The sequence below is a fragment of the Eschrichtius robustus genome, chromosome 16 (genome assembly GCF_028021215.1).
Source record: "Eschrichtius robustus isolate mEscRob2 chromosome 16, mEscRob2.pri, whole genome shotgun sequence".
In the NCBI taxonomy this organism is placed as follows: domain Eukaryota; kingdom Metazoa; phylum Chordata; class Mammalia; order Artiodactyla; family Eschrichtiidae; genus Eschrichtius; species Eschrichtius robustus.
The window spans coordinates 15,589,780-15,612,500 of NC_090839.1; the positions used below are offsets into that span (position 1 = coordinate 15,589,780).

The 22,721-nt window shown below is 54.4% G+C and overlaps 2 protein-coding genes across 4 annotated transcripts; one reads left to right on the forward strand and one right to left on the reverse strand.

Annotated features, from left to right (window-relative positions):
* Positions 1-467: 467 nt before the first annotated feature.
* Positions 468-11,723, reverse strand: RBPJL (recombination signal binding protein for immunoglobulin kappa J region like). Of its 3 annotated transcripts, none has more exons than XM_068524541.1 (12): positions 11,705-11,723; positions 10,364-10,472; positions 8,967-9,092; positions 7,701-7,771; positions 7,419-7,534; positions 6,975-7,149; positions 4,146-4,283; positions 3,619-3,728; positions 3,187-3,339; positions 2,283-2,438; positions 2,037-2,140; positions 468-1,922 (listed from the first exon to the last, which is right to left on the reverse strand). In XM_068524541.1, exons 1-12 carry the CDS (start codon positions 11,721-11,723, stop codon positions 1,652-1,654), a joined length of 1,548 nt encoding a protein of 515 aa, XP_068380642.1. In that variant the 3' UTR covers positions 468-1,651. The 3 variants fall into 3 exon arrangements, with proteins under 3 accessions (XP_068380642.1, XP_068380641.1, XP_068380643.1); XM_068524540.1 differs by having other exon boundaries at positions 468-1,925; XM_068524542.1 differs by having other exon boundaries at positions 1,651-1,930; positions 2,032-2,140.
* Positions 10,182-22,040, forward strand: MATN4 (matrilin 4). The gene is made up of 11 exons (XM_068524543.1): positions 10,182-10,440; positions 12,821-12,934; positions 13,663-14,232; positions 14,965-15,087; positions 16,909-17,031; positions 17,121-17,243; positions 17,337-17,459; positions 19,056-19,469; positions 19,570-19,722; positions 21,678-21,785; positions 21,866-22,040. Exons 2-11 carry the CDS (start codon positions 12,856-12,858, stop codon positions 21,922-21,924), a joined length of 1,875 nt encoding a protein of 624 aa, XP_068380644.1. The 5' UTR covers positions 10,182-10,440; positions 12,821-12,855; the 3' UTR covers positions 21,925-22,040.
* Positions 22,041-22,721: the final 681 nt, after the last annotated feature.

The window sequence follows — 22,721 nt, forward strand, 5'->3', positions numbered from 1 at the left end:
CAGGATCCACTCTCAGGGGCCATGACAGGCTTTGAACAAGCTTCTCTTTTCCCATCATCATGGGTTTCAGCTTGCTGATGACAGAGGACAGAACTTAGCCAAGACTTTGGGGAGCCTAAGAGCAAAAGCCCATTTCGCCCCCCTGGGAAATGTCAGCTTCTCCTTTTTCACGGGGGTTTCCATGTTCTAGGGGAAGAGTGTCACAGGAAATGAACTTAGAGCTCAAAGGAAGACCCAGAAGGGTGAGAGCTCTCAACCCACATTTCAGACCAGTTCTCCCCATTCAGCACCCCCAGGGGCTGGTACAAGTAGCTGGCACCTCTGAGATCTGCCTCATTGTTCCAAAAGCCCGAGCCAGGACCCTCCCTGTAGAGAGTGGACTTGGCAGAGGGTGGGAAGGCTGGGCAGGGATGAATTTTGATTCGGTCCCTGGGCTCCAAGCAAAGAAGCTACTTTCTTGGCTGGCTTATCGCCCAGTCGATCCCGGGAGTTCTGCCTGGAGTGGTCCTCGGAAAGTTTTGTTTTGTGTCCTGTGGTTGCCCCTGGGCCTGGGGTGCAACTTTGCTTGAGGTGGAGGGATAGTTAGTAGGGTAACTTATCCCCAGAGGCAACAGGTGGTCCCCAGGGCAGGGACAGGGACTCAGGGATGCTGGCTGCTTCTGAATCCCCATTCCTCCTCCAGAAAGCGTCACAAATCTATCTGCTCCATTGCACGTGTGGTCCTTTCCTCTGTGTGTATGGGGGGCGAAGTACACTGGGGCACCTCCCTCTGTGTGGAGGTGGGTCATACAGATCAGACTCTGCCTTGGATAGGAGTTGATGCTGGCACAGCAGAGCAATCTCTGACCCTCAGGACTGCATTTTACTGGGCCTGTGAGAGAAATGCCTGGGTAGACAGTTAAGATGGCAAGACCTGACCACCACACCAGGGACCTAACCAGCCACCAAAGTTGTGGACCAGAGACCAAACAGCCCGCATGGGTACTGTGCCTGGCTCCAGCCATAGGAAGAATATGGAGGGTTAGGGCTTTGTATTGCAGGGTGAAACCCAGTACTCCAGGGCAGGGCCCTCGTGCTCCAGAAGGGACTCAGTGCTATGAGTGGGATCCAGGGTTCCACATTAAGACCTGGTGCATCAGGGCAAGCAGGCCATGCCTCAGGAGCCCATTGCCCCTTGCCTGGACGTGTGAAACTATGGATTTCCTCTTCTAGGGGAGACACAGCTGCCAGGAGGGGAAATGCTCTAGGCTTGGAATTTCACACACTTTTCAGAGTGTGTGAAACTGTATGCAAGGCACATAGAGAGATGGAGAAAGACAAAGATGGAGGGCTAGGGATGCACAAATAAGAGAGATTTACAAAGTTACTGAGGGAGAGAGAGTGTGTGATTGATTTAGAGAGTGAACCAGAAACAAAGACAGGGAAAGCCACACTCCTGACTGGACACAAAGGGAGCGTCACTCAGGTCGTGTCTTCCTAGCTGGAAAAGGACGAGCGAGTGACCCGTGTTAGACCCACAGGGCCGGGTTTCTAGGCAAGAGGCTTCTGCTGCTCGGGCTGCAGCCTTCACTTCCGCAGCACAGGGCAGAGGGCAGGGCCCAGGACCCAGAAAACCGGCCGGGGGTCAGGCCCAGCGTCCAGGCCGCGCCTACTACGTCTGGATGAAGAGGTGGAAGTTGGTGCGTGTAAACTCGTGATGGATGCTCTCCAGGAGCGCATCGGCGTCAGCGGCGGGCGCGGAGGCGCCCGGGGGCCCGGACCGCACGCTGTACTCGGGGGTGTAGGTGAAGGAGAAGGCGCTGGGGTAGAAGAGGCCGTCGGCGCGCACGAGGCTCACGGGCACCGTGATGGGTGTGCGCAGCCAGCGCCAGTCGCTGCCGAAGGCGGCTACGTCTGGTACCACGCACACTAGGGACCGCGGGCTCCTGGGGGTGGGGCATCGAGGTCAGGGCTGCAGTGATACTGATGGCACGCATCCCCCCACCCCTAACCTGCTCCGTTCCCTGGGACCCATGGGATTCCCCCCCTCCTCATACCTGTACATGGTTTCGGCCTCCACTTCCCCGAACCAAACCTTGAGCCCCGCGTGGAGGTTTTCACCGTGGAGCTCCAGGGTTGCCACATCGCCCCCGCCACTCAGCTGGGGGAGCGTGAGACCAGGGGGTGTGGGAGAAGCGGTGGCCGAGAGCCCGCAGCCCTCCCTCACCTGCACTCCCACCCTCCAGCGCAGGCGGTATCCACGCCCGGCAGCGCCCGCCAGCGCCCCCCAGCGGCCGATTCACCTCGAGGGTGCTGATGAGGGGCACCGGAGTGACAGGCTCCCGGGTACACGCCAGGCTGGTGCTGAAGGAGAATTCCACTGACTCGGTGCCGATGATGGTCCAGCAAGAGCTGTCGTTGAGCAGCGCCTTGTTCGCCTCCTTGGGGCAGGGGGAGGCCTGGGGGGAGATCCGAGGGGATGGGGCAGAAGCCGCGGCTGGCGGCTGGCAGCGCGTCCATCCAGCTCAGTGCAGAGGCTTCCGCGTTCCTAGCGTTCCGGTCCTGGGCTCTGCGGTTTACCTGCCGTGCGAGCTTGGACAAAACCCTTGAGTTCTCTCTTTGGAGTTAAATCAGCTCGCTGGACTAGCTGGTTTCTAAAGGTGTATTTGCTTAGAATTCTAGAATATTCCATTTTTTTAAACATTGTGCAATTCTGTGCCCTAACATTCCAAAATTTTAAGATTCTTTGGGAGGGATTATTGCTCAATAATAATGTTATTTTCTACATGTTATGGTTTTCTGTCTTATGATAATATAATAGTTTATTTATATTTATAGTAATATATTATTACTATAATAATAATAGTAATTTTCCACAATTCTGTCTTAACATTCTACGATTCTAATAGTCTTTGCTCAATAATACTCAATACTATTACTTATTATTATTTTAATTTACATTCTACAATTTTATATCACAACATTCTATGACTTTAATATCCTTTGGGAAGTATTGCTCAATACCATTATCACTATTTTTTTCTACATTCTCTGATTCTGTGCTGATAGTCTACGATTCTAACATTCCATGGGAGGCAGTATTGCTCAGTAAGTAGCAGCCATGATGATGATGGTGACCTTACATTCTACGTTCTCCGCACTCTGACTTTCTGGGACGCCTTGGTGCTGATATTCTCTGCTTCTCACCTGAAACTGCACCACCTTCTCTGTGGCGAGACATAAGTAGGTGCCACCCCCTCCTGGAGGACCACCTGGAAACTGGAATGCACACTTGTGCAGCTGGGAGATGGGCTCATCCACGTCGAGGAGTGCACACTGCTTAGCTACTTTGCGGATGATCTACAGCAAAAGGGTGGGAGGAAGCGTGGCAGCAAGTTGCCTGGGTGCCCACAGGCTTCCCTTCCCTCTTTCTGCTACTTCGATAGCCAGGCAGGACACTGGCATATTCCCCCCACGCCAGCGCTTGACCTCCATCCAGCCCCACAAAGCACTGAGTATCCCAAGTGAGGATAGGTGTCATCATGCTTTGGGCTCTCACTCTCCAGCGCTGCACTTGTGGGTCACACCTTCTGTGTGGATCTGGGGGGACCCCTGCAGCTGTGCCCTCCCTTCCCATACCATCGGAGGTAGTGTAATGCCCGTGATCGTGCAGGTCAGCTGCACCAGGGAGCCGTAGTGGACGTAGCCCTCTCGAGGCGGGAAGTCTCCCTGGGAACAGTGTTCATCAGCTGGGAGTAAAAAGAAGGAGGGAAGGAAGGAGGGATTCAGGGGTCCCAAGCTTCTGCCCCAAATTCCACCCTTCTTGCCTCTGGCTCCACCTCACATTGCACATGGGTCTTATGGGCAAGGTTGGCACACAGGAAGGCAGCTAAGGCTGAAGATTCTCAGCCTGGAGATGTCATTTGTGGCCATCCTTGCGAATGTCTGCCCCCTGGGGTGGGGGCTGAGTTGAGGGAAGGGGCTGGACACTGGAGTCTGAATAGCTTGGATCAGTCACCAACTCACTGGGACCTTTGGCAAGTCTTTTTGTGTTTCTGAGCCTCGGTTCCATGGGGCAAATTTTACTTTCCTTGAGGAGTTGTGATGAAGATTTAAAAAGGGAATGCATGTGAAGTGCCCAGCCCCAGGCCTGCGGGTGGGATTACCCAGGTGGAGAGTGAAGGCAGCCCACTGGCGTGCACTGGCCACGAAGTCCCCATCCTCCACAGAGAGGTAGCGCGTGGAGACCGTCTGGGAGCGCAGGCGGTTGAAGAGGGAGACCTTTGAGCCCGAGGATATGCACACTGTGAGGGGAGGTGGAATCAGTGCCCCTGCCTGGCTTGGTCCCTTGGACTTGCCAGGTAAGTTCCCATCCTCTGTCCCCTGAGCCAGTCTGGCTCAAATTCCCAGACACACTGGGCATTCATATGTCACCGCTATTTATCTAGCACCTGCTGTAATCCTGCTTCTGTACCTTTGTCTGGTTCTTTTTGCTGCCTGGGCATCCTTCAGTTCAATAAACAGAATTTTATCAAGTAGTTACTAAGTGCCTACTTGGTGGCTGGCACTGTGCTGGGTACTGGGTGCCAAAGGGTGAATTAGACCCAGTTTTGCTCTAGAGGAGTTCACAGTCTCAGAGGGGAGACAGGGAATAAATATAAAGTTTCAATATGATATAGTGAGGGCTGGCTGGGTTAAGGAGGGCTTCCTGGAGGAGGTTATACTCTCAGCTGGGAAGCATGAAGTAGGTAGGAGTTGCTCAGGGGGCTGCATAAGCAAAGGCTGCGTGGTGTGAAACAGCAGTATATTTCTAGGGCTTGACATTGGTCTCTTCCAGCCTTTTAACACAGACTCAGAGCAGCCACTTTGTTATCTAATTGGATTTTGACCACCTGGGGAGAGAGCACTGGGTCATCGCCCTCTCTCCCCTGACAGTGCTAGGCATACTGTTGGTGCTCAATGTATACTTAACCCAAGTTCCTATCCATTGCATAATGATGCTAGCTAAAGCTTACTGTGTTTCAGGTACTGTTTTAAATGCTTAAAATGTGTTAGCCCTTTTGCTTCTCTTAACAAAGGTATTTTCTCTGAGGTAGAAAATATTATCTCTATTCAAGAGAACAACTCCCTCTAGATCACGCAGCTAGCCAGTGGCAGAGCCAGGATTGAAACCCAGGCCGCCTGGCTCCAGAATCTGCCCTCAAAACTATCACACTGGGGTTTCCCTGGTGGCGCAGTGGTTGAGAATCTGCCTGCCAATGCAGGGGACACGGGTTCGAGTCCTGGTCTGGGAAGATCCCACATGCCGCGGAGCAACTGAGCCCGTGAGCCACAATTACTGAGCCTGCGCTCCGCAACAAGAGAGGCAGCGACAGTGAGAGGCCCGCGCACCGCGATGAAGAGTGGCCCCCGCTCGCCACAACTAGAGGAAGCCCTCGCACAGAAACGAAGACCCAGCGCGGCCCTAAATAAATAAATAAATAAATAAATAATGCATTCAAGCTTTAAAAAAAAAAAAAAACCATCACACTATACCACTTTACCCCTCCCTGGCCCTTTCCTGACACCAAGGGCCAGCCAGAGCACTGCCTGGATCTGAGACATTCTTCAAGGTTTTTTTTTTTTTTTTTTTTAATTTATATTTGGCTGTGCTGGGTCTTCACCGCTGCACATGGGCTTTCTCTAGTTGCAGCGAGTGGGGGCCACTCCTCGTCGCGGTGCGTGGGCCTCTCATTGCGGTGGCTTCTCCTGTTGCGGAGCACGGGCCCTAGACGTGGGGCTTCAGCAGTTGCAGCACGCTGGCTCAGTAGTTGTGGCTCGCAGGCTCCAGAGCGCAGGCTCAGCAGTTGTGGCACACGGGCCCAGTTGCTCCGCGGCATGTGGGATCCTCCCGGACCAGGGCTCGAACCCGTGTCGCCTGCATTGGCAGGTGGACTCTCAACCACTGCGCCACCAGGGAAGCCCTCTTCAAGGTTTTTAACAGACAGTAAGTAAGGTGTAGGGGTGGGAGCTGGGCTTCACAGTCACATTGACTCAAGTTCAAACCCTGGGTGGGCCACTTTCTAGCTGGGCAAACTTAGGCAAGTCACCTGAAAGGTGACAGGCCCAAATATTTATTTTCCTCCTTCCTTCCTTCCTTCCTTCCTCCCTCTCTCTCTCTCTTTCTTTCTTTCTTTCTTTCTTTCTTCCTTTCTTTTCTGGCCACGCTGCATGGCATGTGGGATCTTAGTTCCCTGATCAGAGATTGTACCCGCGTGCCCTGCAGTGGAAGTGCCGAGTTTTAACCACTGGACTGTCAGGGAAGTCCCAGGCCCAGATATTTTTTAAATGAATGGATGAATGTTCCAAACCTCATTTTCGTCATCTACGACTCACCTTACAAGGATGAGCGTCAAACAGGGTGTTGTATGTATATACCTGCCAAGAAAGTCCCCCATCCCCTACTTCTCCCTTCCATCTTCCAGCGAGGGTAGCAGTGATGTTGTCATTGTCATTCAGGCTTTGTTTCCTCATATTTTCAAAGCCATCAGCCCTGGGACTTGTCACTTGGCAGCCAGGGCAGTACTTATCTCAAACTGTCTCTTTGATCAGCTATGTGTGTCTCCTCTGCTAGGCCGTCCGTTCCTCCAGAACAGACACTTGCATATACATCAGGCACTGAATAAATATTTTTAACTGAATTTCCCCTGCCTTTTCATTATCACTTTTAATCTGTCTTTAGCTCAGCACCTGCCGGCCATTTTGGGGAACCCCAAACTCAAGTCGGCCTCTGTCCCCTTTCCTCTGCTCTTGCCTCTCCAACTTTTCCCATTCCCCGACCTAAGCCACACCTACTCACCCAGACCCCGCCCCCTTCCGGCTCAGACTCCACCTCTCCCACCCTGACCCCACCCCTCCAATCCAGGCATCTCCCCCTCCCCCCTCCCAAACCTAGCAGCTTCCAGACCTGGGGCACCTCCCCGTCCCGCCCAGAGGCCAGGCTCCACCCCGCTCACGGTCGGTGTTTTTCAGCGACTGCTTCTTCTGCGAGGGCTTGGAGATGACCTTGATGAGGCGGCTGTGGAAAGTGCCCAGCTCCCGCCCCCCTCGGAGCACTAGCCGCAGCACCAGCCGGAAGTGCTTCCTCTTGTCTGCGTCCGAGATGTACAGGGTCTTGGCGCAACCGAATTCCTACAGGGTTGGCGGAGATGGGATCGTCTCACCCCAGCCCTAAGTCCCTGGATGAACTGACTTTCCCCAGTTATCTGACGTCCGCCCCGTCGGACGTGACATGAAGCTGCACGTCCAAGCTCTTGGGCTCACCCTCAAGGCAGAATCCCGTTCTCTCGGCATCCCCACCTATCTTTTGGCTTCTGCAGGGGAGTAAAGGAGCCCCCCTGCACCAAAGAGAGAGGCAAGGATGGGAGCAAGAATCGAACCCCCTTCCCATGCGCTCTCACCCTGCAGTCCGGCTGCTCTTCGAAATTCAGCTTCTGCGTCTCGGCGGCGCTGCCGGACGCGCCGTCCAGTCCCATGTAACCGCAGACGACGGGCCCGGTCTCCCCTGCCTGGTGGGCTGGAAAGGGACGCGAGCGGGCTCTGGGACTCAAGTGTCAGGCAAGCTTAGTTCTCGCCGCCAGAGGGCGCGTTGAGACTGCGACTGAGAACCGCCCCGCTCCCGAGCCCTACTGAGGGTCGCCTTACAGAGGGAGGCGCCCGGCATCCCTGGAGTCCGCCCTCACCTTGGCCCTGCACTGGCTTCACCCTCCATCCGGGACCTGCGAGGTAGACACAGGGCGGGGGGCAGAAGAACCTGCGGAGACATGTAAGCGCTGGACTCGTGTATCCATCTCCACTTGACTGTCCTGTAGGCGTCTCAAAGGTAGCAAAGACCCGACAGAATCCTTGATTCCCGCCCCCACCCCCACACCTTTCTCACCGCTCTCCCCAGGCTTCTCCATGACTGTGAACCCCATTAACACCCGAATCTTTCTTTCTTTCACATTCCTCATTCAATCCATCGGTAAGTCCTATCCACTCCCTTTAAAACATATCCAGAATCCACTGACTTCTCACCACCTCCACCTTAGTCCCTACTGCCATCACTTTTTGCCTGGACCTCTGCATCAGCCTTCCAACTGGTCTCTCTGCTTCCACTCCTACCCCCTTCAACCTGTTTTTCACACAGCAGCCAGAATGTGTTTGTTTTAAAATTTTTTTAGAGTATGTGACTCATCTTCTTAAAATCCTCCAGTGGTTTAAATTCAAAGTCCTCACATGATCTGGCCCCTGCTTACCTCTCCAACTTTACTTCCTGCAGTGCCCACCTCTTTCTCTAATCCCAGCCACTCTGACTTCTTTTGTCCTGGAACAGGCCAAGCTAGTACTGTGTCAAGGTCTTTGTGTTTTCTGTTCCTTCTAATTGGAACACGCTTCCCCGCGATCTTCTCATGTCTGGCTCCATTTTCACATTCAAGTCTTAGTTCAGATGTCACCTTCTTAAAAGGCCTTTCTACCACCTTGACCTTGCTAGCTAAAGTACATCCCCGCTCCTCAGTTTCTATCACCTTACCTTGTTCTATTTCCCTTCTAGCTCTCATCACAATCTGGAAGCCTCTTGTTTACTGATTTGTGAGTTTATTGTCTGTCTCTCCCACACTAGAGTGAAGATGCCAGGAGGGCAGGGACCATAGCTGTCTTGTTCAACTCTATGCCCGGTGCCCAGCAGTGCCAGAGAGCCTGACACATGATAAGCACTCAGTAGGTCGTTGTGGAATGAAAGAATGAACGAATGGGTGAATGAGTGAGTGAATGGGGACTAGAGATTCACAGGGAGGTTCTGCTATAAACCAAAGTCAGGGCTGATGGTGGCTGAAGGAAAAGGCCCCTGATTGGCCAATAGCTGAGCCCTGAGTCCTCTCCAGGTTCTAAAAGACACTAAAAAGGGAGGGGCACATAGGGCAGAATGTCGGGTCGCAGGGACCTTGGAGGACCACTGAGGGACCTACCGCTTCTCATTTCCGTATGATTTCTGGGCCACCTTGGCGTGCAGGATCCGCACGGTCTGCTCGCACTGTTGCTGTAGGCACTGGCGCACACCTTCCCTCAGGACCGCAGCGGGCTCTGGGGATGACCTGGGAGTGGGGACAGGCCGGCCACCCGCGGCAGGGAGCGTCAAGGGGTGAGGTGGCATAGCGCCCGAAGGGGGCAGGTGGAATGCAATGAATGGGAGGAAGGGACCGTTCTAGGTCTGCCCACTCGGGGTCAAAGAGAAGAAGCCTTAGGCAAGGGAGGGGACTTGGGTGCAAGCTGTGGGCTAAATATTTGGGTTGTGTGGTGCTCACTGAGGTCTGCCTGGAGCCCACCCGGGACCACCCAGGCGCCATTCCGCAGGTCTGGCTCCACGCCCATTGCAGCCTGGAGCATTGGGGAGAGGCCTCAGAGGCACAAAGTCCCCGCTTGTGCCCGTCTTGTGACGGAGGCAGAGTTTGTGAGGGCGCCTGGCTTCCCTGCACCCTGGGGGGACCCACCCCGGTGCAGTCTTGATGGGGGGGAGCTTTTGCTGGACCAGAGTGCTCTCTTGCCTACCTGCAGATGCCTGGGAAAGTGGACGGCCCCCCAAACTGTGTGCCCAGGATCCTGGGGGAATATTTTCGTCTTTTCCGGGTTAAAGCAACACTCTCAACCCCCTTTCTCCCAAGAGAAGGCGCCTGTTGCTGTCTTAGCTTTCCTTCTCCTGATTTCAGGGCCTCCATCGGCCCTGTGGAGTGCGCCAGTAAGAGCCTAGGGGCCTGGTGGCGTCTCCGCCTGGGAGTTTTGATGAGGGTGATGGGCCCAAGACCTAAGTAATTGCAGAGACCGTGGAAAGGCGTCGGTGATGGCAGAATTTGAGGGACCACCAGGTGGGGCCTGGGAAGAGCAATGAACCCTGAGGCTGCCCTTCTGAACCCTTTACCCTCTTCGCAGGATCAGAGTGCGGGGCCTCTCCCCACCTCTGGAGGGGGCTGGCGGGGGACAAGAGCCTGGCCGCGCCCTCGGAAGCGGAGCCAAGCAGCCGGCGGCCGAGCCAGGCCCCGCTCCGCCCCTTGGGGCTCTCCCCGGGGAAGGGCCTCGGCGGCTTCCAACGCATTCCAGCTGCGGAGAGCGTAGCCGCCCAGCCTCCAACCGTAGCCCGATTCCGGCCCCGCAGCAGGCGTCTGCAGCTCAGGGGTGGCGGAGCAGGGGGCGCCGCGCTGGCCCCGCCCCAGCCCTCGGAGGAAGGGGGGTCGCTCCCTACCAGTGGGAGGGGTCGCGGCCCGCGTTCCCCCTCCCCACCTGCCAGCCCCCGGGTTAAATGCGGCCGCCGCCTCCGCTCGCTCCAGCTGCCTTGCCGTCCGCACCTTGGGCACGCTGCCCGCGCCGTTACCTGGTCCAACTGCCCGGGAGGCTCCGCCCGTCGGCTCCGCTCTGCGGCCGCGCCTCCGAGCTGTCCGGCAGGCTCAGGTGAGTCAGAGGGCCTGGGTGCGCGGAGGGGTCTGCGGGGAGCAGGCATCCGGCCAGACCTGGCGACCGTATTTAAGCGCGGCTGCACCGCCTACGATGCCCCCGTCCGACCTGCCGTGCCCTTTCCCACCTATGTAGGGTCCTTTCCAAATTGAGGCCCCACCAGCACGGCCGCCAAAATGCAGAGGGGGGACTTTTTCCCTGACCTCCTCCCTCCAGGAACCTCCCCCCCGGGTCCCCCCACCCCACCGCCGCTCCCCGGAACGTCCTCAAAGTGTTTATTCTTCAGCCAACTCTTGAGGAATTATTCGCAGACCTCTCCTCCCTCAAGAGTCCACTTTTCCCACCCTAAGGGCATTTCTTCTTAAAGCAATGATTAACCGCCTCAGAGGCGCTCCGGGTTCTAGTGTCAGCCTTATCACCTTGCCACGTTGCTGTGTGACCTGGGCAAGACATTACCCTCTCTGGTCCTGGTTCCTTCCTCTGTAGAATGAGGGGTTGGAAAGGTGATGAACTTTGAGGCAAGCGCTATTTCGACTTTCTAGGGTTGGGTGGAGGTGGGGTGCAAGGCGAGATGTTGGCTCAGGCCAAGAGCAGGATAAGGGGAAACTTAATTAAGGTTTTGGGGCTCAGAGGCTTCTGCAGGTAGGAACGGATGGGAGGCAGCGAAGGCCCCTTGTGCCTTTACCCTCATACTCCCCAGGGGTGCTCGCCTGCCTAGACTGTGGCCCAAGCTGGAGAAGGCATTCCACACCCTCCCACCTCCAGCTGGCACATCTGGCTTAGTCACCCTCCCACGACGGGTCCTGTCAGAGGGATTTTTGTTCCTCTACCAGGCCTGAAAGGCGAAGACGGTGAGGATCCAGGACGGGAAGGGCGCCTGTCGCTCTCTCCAGGCACCCGACCTTGCTCAGAATAGGACCATTCACGGAATTGGGGAGGGGGGCGGGGCTGCGGTTGGATTAGGGGCAGCTGGCCACCTCTGCCAAGAAACAGAAACAGAAAAATGGCTAACACAGCTTCAGCAGGGGGTGCGGGGGTGGGGGGGATAGGGACCCCAGGGAGCGAATGGAAGGAAAAGAGGTGACGCCTAGGGGCCAGGTTGCCAGACAGCTCAGAAGGGAGAAGGGGAGCCAGGAGTCCTAGGTTCCTTTGCAGCTCGGCGGGCCACCTTCTTGGGCCTCACTTTTTCCATCTGTACAATGGGAGTCCTTCATGATTCTCAAGGGGCGTCGCCAAGGGCCGCGGGAGAGTGAGCGCTCACCTGCCCCCACAGGGTCCATGGCTGCGCTCCGAGGCCCAGGCCGGCTCGCGTCCCAGGCGCATCCAATGCCACTCTCCCCGGAACCCTGCGCACTTCTGCTCTTTGGCCCTAGCGCCGGATATATTCTGCCCGGGCCTTATCTCCAAGGCCCTGGGGCTCCCAGCCCCCTATTTGCTTTGGGCAGGGGCACCTGCTGGGCAGATGTGGGCTTCCCACGGCCACCTAGCCAACACAGACAGACGCGCGAAGGCGCCCCCTGGCGGTCTCTCCTGAGAGCTGGCGGGAAGGGGCGGCGCCAAGTCGCGACTTCATCTGCGTGGAGGGTTTAGGCCAACGCGATGCAGGCCTGCATTGGGGCGGTGCCTGTTTGGCTGTGGGGTGGGCGGGAGGACAGTCACACAGAGGCTCCTTGTGTGCAGAGAGTAGGGGGCGCGGTGGGGAATGGTTTCCCTCTGCAAAGGTTCACGCGTGCTGGTTCTCGGAACCCCCCAGGCGTAGGATTACATCCTGGTACAGCCACTTTCTTGCCGCGCGACTTTGGGTACTAGCGCTGAAGTTTTCTGAGCCTGTTTCCTCATCTTTGCAATGGGAACAACAACAGCCTTAGACCCATAGAATTGTCGAGAGGGTTCAAAGAATGCCACGATGCGTGAAAAACGTTTAACATCGTGGCTGGCATTAAGGAAAGGCTTTTCCTTTTTATTTTATTTTATTTTTAATATTTATTTATATATTTAGCTGTACCGGGTCTTAGTTGTGGCATTCAGGATCTAGTTCCCTGACCAGGGATCAGACCCGGGCTCCCTGAATTGGGAGCGCGGAGTCTTACCCAGTGGACCACCAGGGAGGTCCCAAGGCTTTTCCTTTTTAAATTCTGTATCTTTTTAATCTACTTTCTATTTATTTACTATTCTGCAGTTCTGCAAAGCGGAATTCCTTGTGTTTCCAGCAATCTCACCGTGATGAAATTTTTTTATTACGAAAAATTTCAACATACGCAAAACTAGAGAGATTAGTAAAATAAACCCATGATCCTCCTCCCCCTCAAAATGCCCATCGCCTAGAATAAGAGCTCTGTAAATTCTATTGCTTTGCTATTTTCCTTCCTCCCTTCAGGCTCTGATACCTCTGTTCTCTGTTCCCCGAGGGCAATGAGGGGGCTTCTATGTTCGCTGCTGCCCATGTTGCTACTCCTTCTCCAGCCCTGGGAAACCCAGCTCCAGTTCGCAGGTGAGCCAGAGCCCAGCCCTCAGAAGCAGGGGGAGGGGAGCAAAAGCAGGTTCTCCATCGGCAGCCAACTGCCTGCTGGGGAGAGAAAAACAAGAGCTTTGGAACCATAGGGGTTGGGTTCGAGTTCACAGCTTCAACTCTCTGGGCCTCAGTTTTCCCATCTGTAGGATGTGGCTTGGAGGTACCCAAGCTGGGCTCATGCAGAACTGTCCAGTTGGCGTTTAATTTTTAAAAGTTAATTGAAAAAAACCAGGAGATTTCACATAAAAACCCCAATTTCGGACTTCTCTTGAAAAGACCAAAGATCTGCCAACATGGGGTCCTCACGGCTGCAAGGCAACGTTTGTCTGGAGCTGCCCACTTTATGAGCTATACGGGCTCTCTGGGTCCTCCGTCCTAACCCAACACATTCACTCATTTATTTATGTTGCCTGCCTAGCTCCTGTAGGCATTTGAATTTGCGACGTCCCCTCGCCCTCCTCCCAAATGGATAACACCTCCTCAGTATAGCCCTCAGAGCTGTAGGATAGAGATTTGGTGCAGTCTCCCAGCCCAGGACCTCCTCAAATGCTGGGTGAGTGGATGGAGATAACCTACATTTGCTAGGTTAAGACTGTGCTGGGCGCTGTTACACCGGGAGAGCACCATTCCGCCCTGGGTTTCTGTGGGGTTCTCCCGGGAGGTGAGGCTTGGCTAACCTAGGGAAGTCCTCCCTGATCTCCTCGCAGGTCCCAGGTGCCGTACTGGGCCCCTGGATTTGGTGTTCGTGATTGACAGCTCGCGCAGTGTGCGCCCCTTCGAGTTCCAGACGATGCGGCAGTTCCTGGTGGGCCTCCTCCGCAGCTTGGACGTGGGGCCCAACGCCACGCGCGTCGGCGTGATCCAGTATTCGAGTCAAGTGCAGAGCGTCTTCCCGCTCGGAACCTTCTCACGCCGCGAGGATATGGAGCGCGCCATCCGCGCTCTAGTGCCACTGGCGCAGGGCACCATGACCGGGCTGGCAATCCAGTACACCATGAACGTGGCCTTCAGTGTGGCCGAGGGCGCGCGCCCGCCGGAGGCGCGCGTGCCTCGCGTCGCTGTCATCGTGACCGACGGGCGGCCCCAGGATCGCGTGGCCGAAGTGGCGGCGCAGGCGCGCGCCCGCGGCATCGAGATCTACGCCGTGGGGGTTCAGCGCGCAGAGGTGGCCTCCCTGCGCGCCATGGCGTCTCCCCCGCTGGACGAGCACGTCTTCCTCGTCGAGTCCTTCGACCGTATCCAGGAGTTTGGCCTTCAGTTCCAGCGCCGGCTGTGTCGTGAGTGAGGGGAACGCTGGAGCGAGACTCGAACTCTCCAACCGCTCCGATTCCCATTCCCACCACAGTGAATCCCATCCCCCTCCCGGCTGGCCCCGCCCACGCCGTCTTTAGCCCCGCCCAACAGGCCGTGGAGTTGCCCTGGCCTACCGCGGGTTGTGTGGAATTCCAGCTCTGCCCATTTTTGCTCAAGGCTTCGCCCACAAGGAGCAACGTTTCGCGTGCCCGCGTACCTTGATGGGCTGTTGTGGTTTACCACAGGCTTAACGTCTAACTCCAAAACCGCCTCTCTACACAAGAAGCACCACCCCTCAAGGCTGAGAGCGGTAGCCCACTCCGGAGTCAAGCCCCGCCCACTTGGGGATGACCCCTCCCACTCTCGTTTTAGCTCCTCCCACAATGCTGCAAGATCTGTTCTCGTCACACCTTGAGTTATGCCGCTTACCTTGATTTAGCATCTCTGTTCTTCCTCTACTTTACACCTTGTAGTCCTCCCTTATCCCACTGACACCTTTGGCCCGGTGCTCCGGTCTTCCGAGCCTATTCGCAGGGGCCACTGAGGCCCTATACTTTCCCTAAGCCCTTCCACCTGGATTGGCCCCTCTCAAACGAGCCATATTCCATCTAAAGACATCCTTGAGCATGGGGTCTGCTCTGACCGCACTCAGCTCTCTCCTGTTGGAGGGTTCTCCCCATCTGTCCCCTGCTGATTCTACTCTTGTATGTCCTCAGGAAAGGACCTGTGTGCTGAGGGGGGACACGGCTGCCAGCACCAATGTGTCAGCTCCCCCGGCACGTTCCACTGTGCCTGCAACCCCGGCTACCGGCTAGCAGCAGATGACAAGAGCTGTTTGGGTGAGAGCTACCCCCACCCTTCAGTCTCACGGCTCCTGAGCCTTCTGTGGCTCCCCATTGGCCTAGCATCAGTACAATGAGTCTGGAAGGGCCTTTGGAGGTCAAAGTCCAGCTCCCTCACTTTACAGGTCTAGGAAAGGGAAGGTGTTGCTTGGGGTCACACAAGTCCTTGGTGGGACCAGGGCTAGAAATCTTGACCTCACAGAGGTCATACAGTTAATACAGTTAAGTGTATTTTCTGTAGCCTTCTCTCCCCCCTCTTTCAGGCTCATCTCCCACCTGGCTCCAAAACAGCTCCCAAACTTGTGTGATTTCACAGGCATATCCTTACTGTTTCTGTTACTTGACAGAGTTGGGGTCTCCATACATCCCCTTCATTCCCCACCCCCATATACGCTGCTCATTCCTGCTTCTGCATCTCAGTTCTTTCCGGGCTGCTCACCTGGGCTGCTCTTGCCACTCCTCTTTGCACCTGCAGACCTCTCAAGGCCTGGTTCTTCATTTTTGCTTTCTGAAAAGCTATGACACACACTGCCTTGCTTATACAGTTGGGGTTTTCCCCCCTGTGTATATATGTCCAATCCTTTGATCATAACGGCAGCTGCCATTTACTGTATGCCAGGTTAGCATCAGACATTAAGCTAGGAGTGTTACATGCATCATCTCTCAACCTCACAACATTCTGGAAAAAGAGGTCCTGTGTTTCCAATAACCCAGATGTCAGCTGGGGTCTTCTTGTTTCTGGGGCTTAGAAAAGGCTGGCGTGAAGCCCCATTTGATGACCTGTGAACATTCAAAACCCTTCCCAAGATCTCTGGGAATTCCCCAAGTGCTTACATTCTGTGGTCACCTCTAGCTCCGAGCTTCTGCTGAATTCAATTTATGGGTCCTCGTGCAGTTTCTCAATCCACGCATGCTGTTCTTGTCCTGTGCATGTAAATCAGCCTCTTCCTTGGTTGACACACTTGTGCACACAAGGGCATGTGTGTGTATATGTTAAGTCGTGCATACATCTATTTTACTAAAGATGGGGGGTGGACAGAGGTGTGACTTACATCTAAGTGAAGTCAAACATACACACAGAAAAAGAAACACCCGTTATGTATAATTGAACATTAGGCACCCTTGATCCTGAAAATCCTCAGCCACCCCACTATAGGGGATTTTCCATTGGCAAACTCAACCCACAGTAACTCATCTCCACACCATCTCTCTTGTTCTTTTTTTCCTCTCTCCACTCCCCATCTCTTTTCTAGGAACCCCACATTCTCACACTTTTATGCAGGGCATCTCATCTCTCTCCAGCCCCTATTCCCCAGCTCAGCTCTAGGCCATATTTGCACATCGAAACCATGAAGATACTCAGCGGGGCAATAGTTCACCCTCCTCAGAAGGCAGTTGTAAATAGCAATTGTTCTCTTCCATTATATCCCCATTTTGCAGATGGGGAAATAGAGGCTCAGACAGGTAAAGTGGCAGAGCCTCACTAACTCTGGTCCTCCTCTGTGAGTTAGTGAACATCTTGAGGGCAGGGGTCCTGTCTTCTACAACTGTGGATTCCCATTCTTATGCGTGGCTCAGTCATGGGCCCACTGGGATACATCTGGGGCTTGAATTGGGAGGGCCGCTTGGCTCAGTAGGAAGGGGGCCTTTGCTTGGAGAAATCGCAGATGCCTGGGTACCACCCCAGACTAATTAAGTCAGGATTTTGGGGGGTTGGGGTCCAGGCATAGGTATTTTTAGAAAGCTCCCCAGGTGGTTGTGCTGTCAGGGCTGAGAAGGGCAGCCCCAGGGCATAGCCTGACCTCAGCTCTTCCTCAGCCCTCGACCTGTGCACTGAAGGGACCCATGGCTGTGAGCATCACTGCGTCAGCTCCCCGGGCTTCTATTTCTGTCGCTGCCGAGCTGGCTTTGTACTCCAGCAGGACCAGAGGAGCTGCAGGGGTGAGCGAACCCCCCGATTAGCACCTGGACCAAGGTCTCTGATGGCTCCAGTCAGAAGTGACATCGTGCTGTCTCTTCCTTCCCACCAGCCATTGACCACTGCAGCTTTGGGAACCACAGCTGCCAGCATGAGTGTGTTAGCACCTTTGGTGGGCCACGGTGCCGCTGCAGAGGGGGCTACAACTTGCTGCCCGACGGCAGGAGCTGTCAGGGTGAGGAGGGGTCTCCTGCATTTGTGCAGAGGGATGAGGGATCTTAGCTGGTGGAGTCCACCGTGACTCGTTCTGTCTTGTCTCTCCTTTAAGCCCAGGACCTTTGCAATGGCGTAGACCATGGGTGCGAGTTCCAGTGCGTGAGTGAGGGCTTCTCCTACCGCTGCCTGTGCCCTGAGCGGTGGCAGCTCCAGGCAGATGGCAAGAGCTGCAGCCGTGAGTTATGGGTGGGAGGGGGTTCTGTCTGCCTCTGACCCACTGCCCACATTCAGAGTATCCTTGACTCTGTCCTGTCCTTGCTGTGGCCCAAGAACGTGGTATGAGTGTGTGTGTGTGTGTGCTGGTGGTGGTGGAGTTGGAGGGTGTGCCGTGCCCTGCCTCCATGTCTTTCTCCTCAATCTTCTACCCTGCTGCCAAGGTTAATTTCAAAAATACATATTTGATCACATTTCTCCCTTGCTCGAAAGCCTTCTGTGGCTCACCAGTGCTTACAAAATAAAGATCAAATGCCTTACCCCTGAGTTTTTCAAATGGCGGGTGTAACCACAGTGGATACACAAATAGCGGGTGTAACCACAGTGGATAACAAAATCAAATTAGTGGTTAAAAACTAGAATTTTTTTTAAAAAAGAGAGAGAAAATAGAGTTTACTGCATGGATGTAGAAAGAGTAAGTTTCACGAAACTTAATTTTAATTATATCTGAGTGTAAGTGCATCATGACGTATTGTTATATTATTATTATTATTTATTATTATTATTTTTTACTGTGGGTTGTGGTCAAATTTTTGAAACCACCGCCTTAGGTCATTATAATCTAGCTTGAGCCAACCCCATCAGCCTGTCTTCTGCCAAACTTGAACATTTGAGCCATACTGGCCTGCCCATTCCCAAACGTGTCCAGGGCTCCTGGCTTCCATGCCCCTACACACATTGCCCCCAACATCTAGAATGTCCCTTCCTGCCTTGGAGAACTCCTACTCATCCCTGAAGATCAAATCACATGTCACCACCTCCATGCAGCCTTCCTCACTAACTCCAGGAAGAATGAGTTACTCCTACCTTGCTCCCTGCAAGCCCCTCTATTCAAGCACTTTCCTTGATGGTAGCAAATGGCATGTCTCACTGCTCTGCTCTATCCTGATATCCTATGGATCAGGATTATGTTTCATTTATTGGCAAACCTCCTTCAGGGCCTAGCAAGGTCCCTGTCTCAGAACAGGGGAGGCGATCTTGTAGAGTGATTAGGAGCTTGGGTTTTGGGGTCAGACAGACCTGGCTTCAAATCCTGGCTCAGCCACTACTAGTGGTGGAATCCAGAGCAAATAAATGACTTTATCCTTCAGAATCTCAGATTCTTAGAAAATGGGGATAATACCCAAAGTTATTGGGAGAATTGAGAAAAAATATATAAAGCACCTAGCCCAGTGCCTGGTACATGGTAAGCTGTCAAATAGTAATGTTTTTGTTTTTATTTGTTATTGTTAGTAGTGGTAAAGTGTTTAGAATTCTGTCCGATACATAGTAGATGATCAATAAATGGTAGCTATTGTGGTGATGATGATGATTAAAAAGATCCTTTTAGCAGATTGCCTGGCTTGTGCTAAGCACTTAATAAATGGCAAAGATTATAATGATGCCGCTGATGATAATAATAATTATTATTATTTAGCACAGTGCCTGGCATAGGAAGGACTTCACACATAGTATCTGTTATATAATAAATGTTTGCGAGTGAATGAGTGAGCAGGTGGCCGCTGCCAGCCAAGGATCTGAGCCCTTAACCCCAGCTCTTCTCCTCGGGTGGGTGTAGGGTGCCGGGAAGGCCACGTGGACCTGGTTCTGCTCGTCGATGGCTCCAAGAGCGTGCGTCCGCAGAACTTCGAGCTGGTGAAGCGCTTCGTGAACCAGATCGTGGACTTCCTGGACGTGTCCCCAGAAGGCACGCGCGTGGGGCTGGTGCAGTTCTCCAGCCGCGTGCGCACCGAGTTCCCACTGGGCCGCTACGGCACGGCGGCCGAGGTGAAGCAGGCGGTCCAGGCTGTGGAGTATATGGAGCGCGGCACCATGACCGGGCTTGCGCTGCGCCACATGGTGCAGCACAGCTTTTCAGAGGCGCAGGGCGCGCGGCCCCGGGCGCTCAACGTGCCCCGCGTGGGCCTGGTCTTCACCGACGGCCGCTCCCAGGATGACGTCTCAGTGTGGGCGGCGCGCGCCAAGGAGGAAGGTGGGCTTGGCGCGGGCCGCGCTGGATTGAGGTTGGGTTGGATGCGGGGAGGCGGCTTTCCTGAGGCCGAGGGTGCCCCCTGAGTCCCTCGACCCTGCAGGCATCGTCATGTACGCCGTGGGCGTAGGCAAAGCGGTGGAGGAGGAGCTGCGAGAGATGGCCTCGGAGCCAGCCGAGCTGCACGTGTCCTACTCCCCCGACTTCAGCACCATGACGCACCTGTTGGAGAACCTCAAAGGCAGCATCTGCCCGGGTGAGCACATCGGTCTCCGGACCCCTCCCTTTCCCTCACTGCCGACCCTCCGAGATCTCCCGGTCCTATTCATTCCCTCCCCCCTTCGTTGAGTGACAGCCAGGGGATGGGCTCGCTGCACAGAGCCTCGTTACTCAAAGTGTTGTCCGTGGACCGGCGGCAGGGCTGTCACCTAGTGGTTTGTTAAAACTACAGCATTTCCAGCGCTCTCCAGACCTACCGAATACAGTTTTGCACTTTGACGAGACCCTCAGGGGATTAGAATTATGTTAAAGTGCAAGAAGCACTGGACTAAACTACCTGTTCCCCAAATTAGTGGGCGTTCAGAATAATTTGGGGGGAATTTTTTCAAAGGCACACCCAACTCAGCACTCGTAAGGGGAGCCACATCATAAGCCCTTTACCTGGTTGGAATTCAACTTTACAGACCTGGCAAAGTGGCAGGACTGGGTGTGTTTCAGGTACACAAAGATGTGTATTAAGTATATATATTTAATATATATTTATTTCCTTGATTTCCCCACCTGCAAAGTTAGGAGCCTTTCTGGAACTGTTGTCAATATCATTGATAAACATGACATACAGACTGAGATATAACTTTTAAATCATAACAGCAACTCTGTACTGAAGGCCAAGTGCCAGGCATTGTACTGTAATATTAAAAATGGCACACATTTACAGAATTCAGTGAATCTAAGATACCACCCGTTGTAAGATTCATTATTTTCTATACTGCTAAGAAAAAAAGGATGCCAAATTTAATTGTAAGGCAACTATTTTGATTTCAGAGATGTTGAAATGTATGAGGAAATAGACTTGGATCAGTGGGTCTTTTTAAAAAATATTTATTTATTTTATTTTTTATTTTTGGCTGCATGGGGCTCATGGGATCTTTTGTTGCTGCACACAGGCTCTGTAGTTGTGGCCCATGGGCTTAGTTCCCCCGCTGCCCTGCGACATGTGGGATCTTAGTTCCCCCACCAGGGATCTAACCCCGTGTCCCCTGCATTGGGAGGGGGATTCTTAACCACTGGACCACCAGGGAAGTCCCCTGGATCAGTGGTTCTTAAACATTAGTGTGCATCAGACTCACCTGGAGGGTTTGTTAAAACACACATTGTTGGCTCCAACCCCAGAGTTTCTGCTTCAGTAGGTCTGGGGTGGAATCTGATCATTTGCATTTCTAATAACTTCCTAGGCGATGCTGCTGGTCCAGGGACCACACTTGGAGAAACATTGGCCTAGTTGAAATACCCTATAAAGTGTTTCCTTGCGTCAGGAAATGCTCTAGATCTGCACCCTCCAATAAGGTAGCCACTAGCTACATACGCCCATTTAAATTAAGTTACATTAAATTAAATAATTTAGTTCCTCAGGTGCACTAGCCACAATTTCAAGTGTTAAATAACCACCTGTGTCTTGTGGCTACCACACTGGACAAGGCAGATGCAGAACATTTCCATCACTACATAAAGTTTCATTTGGACAGTGCTGCTGTGGACTCTTGCTACTCAAAGTGTGGTCCACAGACCAGCAGCATCAACATCACCTGGGAGTTTATTAGAAATGCAGTGTCTCAGCTCCTTCCCTGTTAAGAACAAGAATCTATATTTTAACAAGATCTGGTGATTCCAATGAGCATCAAGGTTTGAGAAACCTTCTAAGATGTGTACACACATACACACACGAAAATCACTGAATTCTGAGCACCGCCGGACGAATAGGTGTTCTCACTGTATCCATTTTTACAGATAAGGAAACTAAGGCTTAGAAAGGTTGAGGGGGTTTTCCAATATCTCACAGCTACCTAGCTGGTACTCATCCCAGGTCTGTCTGAATCCCAAACCCGAACACTCAGCCGTAGGCCGGGTGGAGGGATATCGGAGAGCCTCAGCCAGGGCTGGTTGGTCCTCCTCCAGCTTCTCACTCCCCCACTCTCTGTGCCCGGCTGCCAGAGGAGGGCATCAGCGCGGGGACAGAGCTTCGGAGCCCCTGCGAGTGCGAAAGTCTTGTGGAGTTCCAGGGCCGCACGCTGGAGGCGCTCGAGAGTCTGTCGCAGAATCATATCCTTTGGGTCCCGGGGCACGGGCTGGAGGGGAGAAGGGACCCCCCGCGACCCCCGGCGGCTTCCTTAACCGCTCACTGGCCCAGCTGACGGCGCGCCTGGAGGATCTGGAGAACCAACTGGCCACCCAGAAGTGAGGGCCGCGGGTGGCCCGGACCCGGGCAAAAGGGGCGGCCCCGCGGACTGGGCCCCCCTCGTGCGCCGTCCGGGCGCTGGGGCCGGGCAGAACCTGGGTGTCCCAGGCTTGGGCTGTTGGGGAGGAGGCGCTGGCGGGCTCCCAGCGCTGCGCTCGAGCTGGCCTCGCCTGGACCAGAAGCCGGACTGCGGGGGATCGTGGGAGGGGATGTGGGGGACACGTGCTGCGCCCAGCTCTTTGTAGGATTTCTTTTTTTGTTTTCTTTTTCTTACAAAAAACAAGAAAAGAAAAAATCTGGTTTCCACGGGGTCGGTGTGCGTGTCTTGCTGTGCCGCCAGGCGGAGGGGAGGCCAGACGGAGCGCGCTCCGGCGGCGCCCGGGCGGCGTCTCCTCGGAGAAAGGCGCATTGTGCGGGGGTCGGGCCGGGGGGCAGGGGACCTGGAGCTGCTTTCCCCCGCTTGTTTATTCAGCTGAGAACAGATGGCTCCTTATGCAGGCTGCGGGAAGGGAGGGGGCTCCACGGGTACCCTTGGGGTCTGGGCAATTCTGCGCCCCTCCATCCCCCAGCGGATCGGACACCTCGCTTTCTGGCCGTGCCCATCTCCTGGTGTCCCCGAGTCTGGCTCAAAAACTGTTCGAACTGGGCGGGGCGGGGGCGGGGGTGTTGGTGAGGAGCGGGAGGCAGTAATCGAATCCCCTAAAGGGACGGGAGCGGGGAGGATAGGTGAGTTTCGCCTGGATTTTATCTCCCTGCACTAGATAGGAAAAGGAGGGGGTGTCAGCCAGGACCTCTGGCCC

Excerpts from the sequence above, each read along its gene's own strand:
- RBPJL (XM_068524540.1), bottom strand. Across the intron at positions 3,340-3,618 it reads GCATTACACTACCTCCGATG|ATCATCCGCAAAGTAGCTAA; the intron begins GTATGGGAAGGG and ends CTTTTGCTGTAG. Across the intron at positions 2,439-3,186 it reads AGAAGGTGGTGCAGTTTCAG|GCCTCCCCCTGCCCCAAGGA; the intron begins GTGAGAAGCAGA and ends ATCTCCCCCCAG.
- MATN4 (XM_068524543.1), top strand. The coding sequence starts at position 12,856 with ATGAGGGGGCTTCTATGTTCGCTGCTGCCCATGTTGCTACTCCTTCTC. Across the intron at positions 17,244-17,336 it reads CGACGGCAGGAGCTGTCAGG|CCCAGGACCTTTGCAATGGC; the intron begins GTGAGGAGGGGT and ends CTCTCCTTTAAG. Across the intron at positions 19,723-21,677 it reads CAAAGGCAGCATCTGCCCGG|AGGAGGGCATCAGCGCGGGG; the intron begins GTGAGCACATCG and ends CCCGGCTGCCAG.